This window comes from Homarus americanus, unplaced genomic scaffold, assembly GCF_018991925.1.
Source record: "Homarus americanus isolate GMGI-L3 unplaced genomic scaffold, GMGI_Hamer_2.0 scaffold24694, whole genome shotgun sequence".
NCBI lineage: Eukaryota > Metazoa > Arthropoda > Malacostraca > Decapoda > Nephropidae > Homarus > Homarus americanus.
In genome coordinates, this window is record NW_024732780.1 from 303627 (window position 1) to 315381 (window position 11755).

Sequence of the window (11755 nt, forward strand, 5' to 3'; positions counted from 1 at the left end):
GGAAACCATTGTTAAAGAGTAGTTCCTTTATGAATTTCAGTTCCTTGTCCAGGTGGAAATAGTTTGAACATATATTAAAGGCTCTGTTGGTAAGAGTATGCATTAGATTTTGTTTGTTATTAAGAGGAATGAATGATAATTTTTTTTTACTCAAACCTGTGAATGATGGTTTTCTGTATAAGGCTGTCTCGAAACTGTTATGAAGACGGTGGATACAAACATCAAGAAATGGCAAAATTTTGATCTTCTCTAAATCGCAAGTAAATTTGATGTAGCAATGCATCGAATTTAGATATTTTAGGAGCATAGGGGCGTTATTAAGTGACCTGAAAATCTAAAATGTGTCATAAACATAACGTCGATAGAACAAAGGCTTAAATTGGATGGGACATTCGGTTAGCCAAAGCTTCTCGTGTGACAGAGGAAGAAAAAGGTAAATAGAGATTGTATATGAAAGCTAGCCATAACACAGTTGTTGAACGAGATGCTGGTTAGTTCCTTAACAAAACTAAAGAGTATTTAATGGAATATTGATCATAGGTTATTGGTGACAATATGGACATAAGGAATTTGGACAGATTATAATGAAAGGTGCCAAGGGCAGACAATATAGGGAGTAAGAGACACTCATCCTTGTCTACATTTGGTAGACCGTACAGGATACCTGGTCTAATTAAGATGAATTTAAAGTTAAACTTTCTGTGGTGAACTTAGAATCTGGCAACCTCAGAAAGATTGATTGGGTTGAATTAGCAAAGGTGTCCTTATTTTCTTATGTGCTTATATATATATATATATATATATATATATATATATATATATATATATATATATATATATATATATATATATATATATATATATATATATATATATATATATATATATATATATATGTGTGTGTGTGTGTGTGTGTGTAACTGGTGTAACCGGTCGGAATTCTACCTATTGAGGTTTTTTAGTTATAGTGGATGGCAATGCAGTGGAAGCGCCCTCAGAGAAAGCTGAACCAGCACAAACACAATTAATAAAAGTATTTTCCGTGACCGTGAAATAGCGAGTACCTGTGATTGGGGTTAATGAGACGCACTGGTAAAAGAAAACACTTCTATTCCTTCCAACACTACAGACGGAATCAATAATTGTACACGAGCACTAGAGTACTTCTCAGCATAGCTTACAACACTACAATGGGAAACAAAAGTTGTACATGGCATCATCAATATTATTAAAAGATTTTAATTGCACTTAGGACGTGCCCCTAAGTGCTAGTGTTAGTGACCAGAGGAAATGGCCACCGTGGATCCTTGTGTTGTGGGGGAAGAAGGACGGAATGTGAGGAAAGACGACCTCCTGGCTACTCTGTTAAGTCAGCTGGAACAGTCGAGGAGAGAGATGGACGTGTTAAAGGGGGAGATCGAAGCTCTCAGGACTGAACTCCTTCAGGTAGGTGTCCTGCCTAGCAGGACACCTGCGAAGGAGGAACAGGCGTGGAGAGTGGTTGCTTCCAATGGGACTAGAGTCAGACTCAGGAAAGCTGACCAGGGTGTGGAGTGCAGTTAACCCCTACCAAGTGTTGGAGGAAGCTGGCGAGGAAGAGAAGAGGCAGGGCGAGGAAGAGAAGAGGCAGGACGATGTGGTGCCAGGAGAGACAAGGGCAGTTGTTCAGACCCTGTCCAGTGGTAAGGTCGTGGTAGTTGGGAACAGCCAGGTGAGGTTCTTAGATCGGACTTTTTGTGCAAGAGATAGGAAACATAGGGCTAGGGTGTGTTTTCCTGGGGCTGGGATAGGGCACTTAGCTGAGAGGATAGATAGGGTTTTGTCAGGGGAGGGTACCAAGCCAGTAGTGTGTCTTAGTGTTGAAGGTAACGACATCGGAAAGGTTAGGAATGAGGAACTTTTCAAGAGGTATAGGGAGGTTCTGGGGAAGGTTAGAGATAGGGGAGGGATCCCGATAGCATGTGGTGTCTTGCCTAGAGGAGGAGTTGGTCGTGAATGGCTGTCGAGGGCAATTGCTATAAATTGCTGACTGGAAAAACATTGTGCAAGCAATGGTTGGGCATTCATTGATAACTGGCAACCATTCTATGGCATCGACTACCTGTACAGTCGTGACGGAGTACACTTGTCTCGCGCGGGGGTAAAAACGTTGTCTGCATCCCTGGAGCGTGAAATTGTAACTCCGAAGGAGGGGTTTCGCCAGTAGAGAGAGGTCGGAGTAAGTGGGAGTAAAAAAACAAGCAGGTCCTGTGGGGTAAAATTGGTTACTCAGGACAAGGGGTAAAGCAGGACTAGGGAAGGGTAGGTTTAAATGTATACTTTACAAACAGTAGGAGCGTTAGAAATAAAATAGACTTCCTGAGAGCAGTTGTATGTACCGAGTATATAGACGTCATAGCAATCACTGAAACTTGGATGAATCTGGCGAGCAAGAACTTTTTATCAGAGTACCACATAGAAGGGTACAACCTTTTTCACAAGGACAGGGAAGGTAGGGAGGGGGGAGGGGTCGCACTCTTCATCAGGGATACATTAAAATGTTGTATTAATAATTCAATAAAGGGTGAAATTGGAACCGAGTCTGTATGGATAGAAATTGCGAAAGGAAGGAAAAAAACTAATTATGGGAGTGATTTATAGGCCCCCAAGTCTTGGAAAAGAAGCAGCTCAGCCCATATGGCAGGAAATGAGTAGGGCAGCAAAATACAGCAACCTGTGCATTATGGGGGATTTCAAAATCAGAAATATTGACTGGGACAACATTGTAGGTGACTATGAATCTGAAGACTTCCCAGATGCAGTACAGGAAAAAATTTTGAAACAACTATTTACAGAACCTACTAGAGGTAACAATATATTAGATCTAGTATTAACAAATAAAGAAGATATTATCAGAGATATCACAATAGGGGAAGAACTAGGGAATAGTGATCACACAGAAATCAAGTTCACCCTAAATTGGGAAACGAAAAACAATGTCAATATGGCCAGAGTCCCAAATTTTCGATTGGCGTTGTTATGTTGTTGAGATTGTCGGATCTGACCGTAGTCCGACACGAGCCTTTGCCTATAAGCGACCCGTTTGGTGGTTCCGGCTGGAGCTTCTGGAGCAGCCAAACCGAATTTGGGATTGCAGGTTGTCTTTACATACAGATATGAAATGATACTGCAGTTGCAAATGTGAGCGGACCCCCGATCAGTGGACGCTTACCTCCAACCCCCATATGACATAGGAATAAAGGAAGGAATTTATAAGAAATTAAAGGGGGGGAGAAGCAGCTCAGAAGTAGGCATAATGAACTATCTAGGAATGTTAAGAAAAATGTAAGGAAGGTAAAGAGGTACTACGAAATCAGGAAAGCTAGGGAATCTAACGCAAATCCCATGTCACAGCAGATGAATTACTGGCCATCATAAAAATGTCCAAAGATGCAGCAGCAGGCAAAGACAATATACCAACGAGCATCATTAAGAAAGTAGCCCACTTATTACTACCTGTTCTCCTACACATTTGTAACCCCTCCTTCACTAGTGGTGTCTTTCCTGACAAACTGAAAATTACTAAAGTTCACCCGGCATATAAAAAAATCTGGGGACAAAGGTCTCTTCAAGAATTACCGCCCCACATCAGTCCTCCCAGTTTTGAGTAAGATACTGGAAAAACTAGCATGTAATAGACTAAATTCCTTCTGCAATGCCAATAACATCTTTACAGATTCCCAGTTTGGATTTAGAGCTAGAAGATCGACTGAGAGTGCTCTGCTATCCTTTACTAATGACATCTTAAATTCCTTTGATTACAGTCAGTTCACAGTCGGTATATTCTTGGACCTCTCTAAAGCCTTCGATACTATCTACCATACCTTCCTCCTTTCAAAGCTTGAACATTACGGCGTTAGGGGCCCTGTCCCACAATTGGTTTACCTCATATCTGTCCAACAGGATGCAGTATGTCTGCTATAATAACCACCAATCTGATTCCTCGCCAATCTTGTATGGAGTCCCCCTAGGTTCCATTCTCAGTCCAGTACTGTTTTTGTTGTACATAAACGACATAGTCCACGCCAGCGCACTCATAAAATACATCTTATTTGCAGACGATAGTAATATCTATACCAGCAACTTAGACCTCCATTCCTTGATGAGAACTATGAACACTGAATTAACTAAAGTGGGACCGGGGTAATAAGTAATAAACTGACCTTAAACCTCGAAAAAACCAACTACACGATCTTTAACAGAAGGAAAAACTTACCCCCAGACTTGGTAATACAGTCCTCAAAGGCGAACAAAATACTAAATTCCTCCGAGTTATTGTTGATGAGAAACTTAACTGGAGAAACCACATACAAATCATTCACAGTAAAGTCAATAAACAGTGCGGTATCATGTATCACACTCGACAGTCACTCACTCTCACAGCAATGAAAGAAATTTATCATGATCTTGTTTACCAACACCTGATACACTGTCACACACTATGGGGGGCCTCTGGCTCTTCAAAAACACAATCTCTGGTTACTGCACAAAAGAGAGTTGTACGGACAAAGACCTACATGAAGAAAACAGATCACACAAAAGAAAAATTTGCTATATTGAAAATTTTAAAATTCGAAGATATTAACACCTACTGCTGTGCCATATTTGTTTACAAATCTATTAATCACTTGCTTGACAATAATTACTTCCAGTTCTGGAATAGTCAGAGATACAACTTAAGGCACTCAGAGCTACTAAGACCACCCCCCATATGCTCCTCTCAGTCCTTGACCTCCATAAAATATCATGGTGTGAAGGTGAGGAACAACTTACCCCCACCCATCCGAGCAAAGACTACGCTCCCTTCCTTTAAATCATCTCTTAAAAAATATCTATTGCCTAAGTATTAATATTTCTTGTAACACCTACTATATCAAAACCGTTTTATCTGAAATTATCATGTAAATAGATAAGTAATTACCATTGCAATAAACATAATTGCCAACCAGGCATAATCCTGGTAGCTCTGTCCTCTTGTTCAACTTTATTACTGTACAACCCATGTTGTACTGCTCCCCCATTATACTTATGTTTTCCAATTCCACTGTAATTTATGTATATATAAATAAAAAAAATAAATAAAATAATAATAATAAATAAATAAAATAAATAAATATTGAAGTGATAACCGTGGTAACATTATGAGATGTTCTTATTACCACCATGCTGTTGTACTATTCCAGATAATACTAAATGTTACATAATACTTCCCTGAGATAAATGTATAGTATATATCAGGTGTCTAAAAGAGAGCTCAGGTTCTCAAATGCCTAAGCCATGTTAATATTGTTATTATTATCCACTCTGTATCTGTGTTTTTCTGGCTAAATAAACTGTTTCAATTCAATTAAATTAAATTCAAGGAAAGTTTCCAGGTATATAGGACAAAGGTCAAGGACAAAGTGGGGCCTTTAAAACCAGGGAGAGGGGAAGTGATCGATGACAGTGAGGAAATTAGGAAAGCATTAAACAGCTACTTTTTAACAGTTTTCACAGAAGAAATTCACGAGGAAATTCCAGAGGTGGAACTGATATTTAGGGGAAATGTAGAAGAGAAATTAAAGAATATCACTATCAGAAAAGAGGATGTTCTTAAGAAGATAAATAAATTAAAGAAAACAAAATCCCCAGGGCCGGATGAAATTTTCCCTTGAGTTTTGAAAGAGCGTAAGGAACAGATTAGCTAACACCTCGTAAATTTATTTACAAAATCATTAGACAAGGGAGTTGTGCCAGACTCGTGGAAACAGGCAAATGTAGTATCCATATTCAAAAAGGGAGACAGAGCATCAGCATCAAATTACCGGCCGATTAGTTTGACGTCAGTAGTGGGGAAATTTCTTGAATCAATTATGGCAAATAGCATCCGATCGCATTTAAAGAAAAGCAAATTAATCTACGACTCTTAACATGGGTTTACAAAGGGAAAATCTTGTCTAACAAATCTGCTGACGTTTTTTAGGAAAGTCTTCGCGGTAGTAGATAATGACGAAAATTACGATGTTATTTACTTAGACTTTAGCAAAGCGTTTGACAGAGTACCACATCAGAGGCTTCTGAGAAAAGTTAAGGCTCATGGTATCGAGGGCAAAGTTTTAAATTGGATAAAATCATGGCTCACCGATAGAACACAGAGGGTCAGTGTAGTAGATCAGTGGTTCCCAACCATTTTAGTACCATGCCCCACTTTTTTATCACAAATTTCTTCATGTCCCCCACCCGTTAATTGTTTAGTATGATATAACAATATCAGTTTTGAAGAAGTATAACATAAAAAATTGTATCTTTCAAATAAAACTAAAGGGTATAACTTCAAATTTAATCAAATAAAATCCATTTTATAATGTGTATAACATATCTACCATCAGATTAAATAAATTCAATTACCATCAATTAATGAGACCCTTGAGCCTGATGTCTACTGCAAAGAGATTTTATCCGAGGCAGAAATTTTGTTAATTTCAATCTCAAGTCGCCTCGTTTAGTGATATCCAGTCGGTTTCTTTTCTTCAGTAATAAGTCATTCACCGCACTAAATCCACATTCCACTAAGTATGACGATGGGAATGGTAACAGTAGTTTTCTTGCCAAACTACTTGTATTTGGATATTTAGCTTGTGTTTCTTCACAGAGCCACATCATTGTTCCTTTTATTTTGAACAGGGCTTTAATCGAGTCATCATTTTGTAATTCTGAAAGTTCTCCTTGATACTCCATGGTTACATCTGACAGATCCACTAGCAATGGCTGAGTCATCCAAGATGGATAATTAATTTCTTTCAAATCAGAAAATCTGAAGTTGAAATCGCTTACCATTATTTTTAAGTGCTCCACAATAACAAGACAAGTAGCATCTGTTACCTCACATTTATTCAACCAATAAAATTGTTCAAATTTTTTGACAGAAATATTTTCTTGGGATAATTCCAGAAATGATATAAAGCGAAATATCTTGGCCTTTGAATTAACAAGAGTCATATTTGTTCCTTGGAGCTCCTTATTTAAGACATTGAGTTTTTCAAATATATCTGCTAAATAACTGACAAGTGCTTTACCATCAACTGTCAGTAACAGACTCATATAAGGTTTGTCATCCAAGAACTCACTAAGAATATCAAATAATTCCATGAATCTTTTCAGGCAATTCCCATTTGATAACCACCTTACATCAGTATGAAGTAATAATCTTACATAGTCTGCATTTTGATCCTTGCAAAATTGTTTGAAAAGACGCTCACATTTGGCATTAGCTTTTATAGTGTTGATGCATTTTATAACTGCATTCAATGTCTCGTTTAGAACAGGAGAAACTTTTTTGGAAACTAAATTCTGTCTATGAATAACACAATGCACTAACAACATTTGGGGGTTGTCGTCTTTCAATAATTTTAAAACTCCATTTTTCTTGCCCATCATCACTGGAGCACCGTCTGCAGCACAAGATATAATGTTCTCCATTGGTATCTGCTTATCATCTAAATATGTTTTTAATTTCTTATATATATCAATTGCAATAGTGGTGGTTTCTAATGCTTCGCAAAATAGCATATCCTCAATAAATTCTCCATTATCAACATATCTTACATAGGCCATTAACAGAGCTTCACTATCTCTTACAGTTGATTCGTCCAACTGTATTGAAAAATTTGTATATTTTAATTTTTCAACAAGTTGTACTTCTACATCACAACTCATTTCATCAAGCCTGCTACTAACAGTATTATTACTGAGCGGCATGCTTTTGAGATCTTGGTCATCTTTTTCAAGAACTACTTTCAGAAAAGTTGATATTGCGGGCTTAATTAAATTCTCCCCTATTGTATGATTTTTGCCACATTTTGCTATGAGAAGAGAAATTTCATAACTAGCCTCAAGACCACGATCCTTGCTTGCACTTCTTGCAGAGAACAATGAATTTATTGTTGATCTTTTTTCAAACTTCTCCTTTAGGGATTTAAAATACTCCAGTTTTGAATTAACATGAATACTGTGTTTTGCCTTCAAATGATTTTCGAGACGACCTCTCTTCATGGATTCATTAGTCAAACATTGGTGGCACAACAGACAAAAAGGCAACCTTTCATCATGAGTCGCTGGTATGAACCCAAACAGCAAGTACTCATCTGAATACTGGCGAACTTTTTTTTTGGCGTGCACACTGTTCATTTTATGCATCATGGGGGTAACTGAAAAGTGAAAATAAAATATTTATATACTTAGGAAAATAAATTTAATATCTAACTTCTGTAACATACAAGGCACAATGTCAATATGCAGTTGCCATTTCAAGTAAATATTGAGCTTTATATTCACAGTTTTAAATTAATGTTACTGTGACAAGATCAATGAATGATTATTTTTATACATTATTTTCAGAGAATAACAAGATCAATAACACTGGGGAACACACTTTCGGTTGCATGAGTTCTGACACTTGATTCTGGTAGATTTGAGGTCACAGATCCTGAAAATGGCATTCGTTTGTGCAGATCAGGTCTAGTTTTGACTTAGTTCGAGATCTGGGTCTGTCTAAAAAGCTGTCAGAATTGTTGGCTTCACGGTTAAAAAATAAAAACTTGCTGAAAATAGACACAAAGGTAACATTCTTTCGCAACAGAGAAAAGAGCCTTTTACAATTCTTTGATTCTAAATTTGACTTCGTCTACTGTTGTGATATTTCTGGATTAGTCACCGCGATGGGAGCTCCAGGTTATGATCCGAAAGAGTGGCGCCTCTTTATAGATAGCTCTAAGCGGAGTCTGAAGTGTATTTTATTACATATAGGCAACATCTTTGGCGCAATACCCATAGGACACTCAGTACACCTGAAAGAAAAATATGAACACATCAAAACGGTTTTGGAGCTACTCAAATATGAAGAACACAAATGGATCATCTGTGTTGATCTAAAAATGGTCAATTTTTTGCTAGGACAGCAAGGTGGGTATACAAAATTTTCTTGCTTTATCTGCCTCTGGGACAGCAGAGCCAAAGACAGACACTGGATTCAGAAGGAATGGCCAGTTAGGGAAAGCCTCAATGTTGGGGAAAAGAACATCATTTATGAACCCCTAGTGGAACGTGAAAAAATTGTTTTCCCGCCCCTTCACATCAAGCTGGGCCTTATGAAACAGATTGTCAAGGCGCTCGATACTGACAGTGACTGTTTTAAGTATCTGTGTGAAGTGTTCCCTGGTTTAACGCTAGAAAAACTCAAAGCAGGTATTTTCGACGGCCCTCAAATTAGGACGCTGATTAAAGACCAAGCCTTCACTCAATCCATGACTGATGTTGAGAGAAATGCATGGGGAGCATTCGTTTCTGTTGTAAGGAACTTTCTTGGAAACAGGAAATCAGAGGACTATAAAAAGCTCGTTGAATCTTTGATGGAAAGTTTCCATGTGTTAGGTTGCAACATGAGCATTAAGATGCATTTCCTGAACAGTCATCTTGAACTGTTTCCGGCAAACTTGGGGGACGTGAGTGATGAGCAAGGTGAACGCTTTCACCAGGATATCAAAGTCATGGAAGACAGGTATCAAGGTCGCTGGGACATTCACATGATGGCGGACTATTGCTGGAGCATTCAGCGAGACTGCACTGAGAGGCGATATTCAAGACAGTCCATTAAACGCAAGTTTGTGCCTGAATAAATCTGGCATAGTTCACAAAAGCAACTGATGAATCCAAAATATGCGTGTCAAGGTAAATAAAAGTAATTAAAAATTAATTCTACGTGTTTGGTAATTCCTCTCTGTGTGCTGGTTTAGATTTTTAGCAGTAGTATATGGTAGTCTAACTATATATAGTAGTAAATGGTAGGTAACTCACCGCAACAAAACTAGACCCGATAAAAAAAAACCGGTGCCATATTTGAAATCAGTGACCTCAATTTACCCAGAAACAGGTTTCAAAATGTATGCAACTGACAAAAAGTTGAATTTTGTTCCCCAGTGTAATCATAATGAAAAGCACTTTAACCAGCCCTCTCAGTGAAGCTAAAAAACAGAGACAGATAACTATATCAACATGAAACTTGCATTTGTGTTTAATTCAATACTGCTTCCATGCTCTATTGTGCACATTTAATTTGGTTGTAGTTAGTTTCCTCTGTTTTTTTAGCTTCAGTGGGAGCGTTGAGCAGCTGACTAAAACTCACCTTCTTCCTTGACAGCAGATGAAGAACTGCAAAGTTAAACAAGTCAGAAGCCACGCATATAGCTGGTGCCAGATGCACGATAACATTAGTGGGTGAACACTTGACTAGATTGCGCAAGCTGTTGTGCTCAGCTAGGTTGTAATTACAATTTTACCCTATAAATTTATAATTTTTACCCACATAGGGTAAAGTAAAATTTTTTTTGATATTACTATATTTTTCATATTGTCCCCCTATTATTATTGAATTGTCCCCCAGTGGGGCGTAGGCCCCACGTTGGGAATCACTGGTGTAGATGGTGTTAAATCTGAGTGGGGCTGTGTAACCAATGGGGTTCCCCTGGGGTCAGTACTGGGCCCATTCTTGTTCATAATCTACATAAGCGATCTAGATACTGGGATCATCAGTGACGTAAGCAAGTTTGCGGATGACACCAAAATAGGGCGGCAGATTAATTCAGGGCAGGATGCAAATGCACTACAGGAGGATTTAAATAAACTGCAGGAGTGGTCAGAAAAATGGCATATGAAATTCAACACCAGCAAGTGCAGAGTACGTAATAGTGGAGGAACAAATACTGTCAATGTATACAGCCTTAACTACATGAACCTCGAGAAGTCGACTTGTGAAAGAGACTTAGGGGTAGTTGTGAGCCCGGACCTAGGGCCTAGAAAACAGTGCGTTAATGTTCTAAATAAGGGAAATAGAGTATTAGGTTTCATATCTAGAAGTGTAAGTAATAAGAGTGCAGAGGTCTTTTTGCAACTATATGTTGCGCAAGTCATGCCGCACCTCGATTATGCGGCTCAGTTCTGGTGCTCTTATTTTAGAATGGACATCAATTCACTGGAGTCGATGCAGCGAAGAATGAAGAAAATATTTCCGGGACTTAGAAACCTTCCATATCAAGATAGGTTAAGGAAACTAAACTTGCATTCCCTAGAAAGACGAAGAGTGCGGGAAGATGTGATAGAAGTATTTAGGTGGGTGAAAGGAATCAACAAAGGCGATATAGATAAAGTTCTTATAATATCCGAGCAGGATAGGACTCGAAGCAACGGATTTAAGTTGGACAAGTTTAGGTTTACGAGGGAGATAGGAAGGAACTGGTTCACAAATAGGGTGGTGGACGAGTGGAACAAGCTTAGCAACTTTGTAGTAAGTGCTTAAAGGCTGGAAAGTTTTAAAAGGAGGCAAGATAAATTCATGGATGATAGAGAGTGGTAGTAACTCTCGACAGGAGATGCCATGCACAAGCCAACCGGCCTATTGCAGACTCCTTATTTTCTTATGTTCTTCTTATGTTAATATTGCAGCAGTACTAAATACACCAGAACAGACAACAGAACGAGGAACTCATCTGAAACAATTCCTTCGTACATCCTGCATCACTTAATGGCATATAAAACATTAAAAAGGCAATCCCTGAGGAATACAAATCCTGATTTAATCATACTACACAAGTACATGGATCACTCATAGCCTGTCAGGAATGACCCACAAAATACTATATTCCTAACTGTCCTAACTACACAGAACCCGAAGGTTGTAACTACT

At 38.3% G+C, this 11755-nt stretch overlaps 1 protein-coding gene across 1 annotated transcript; it reads right to left on the bottom strand.

Moving 5' to 3' along the window:
• Positions 1–6432: 6432 nt before the first annotated feature.
• LOC121868941 (SCAN domain-containing protein 3-like) lies at positions 6433–8214 on the bottom strand. Its single transcript, XM_042369973.1, has one exon. The coding sequence runs from the start codon at positions 8212–8214 to the stop codon at positions 6433–6435; it is 1782 nt and encodes a 593-aa protein (XP_042225907.1).
• Positions 8215–11755: the final 3541 nt, after the last annotated feature.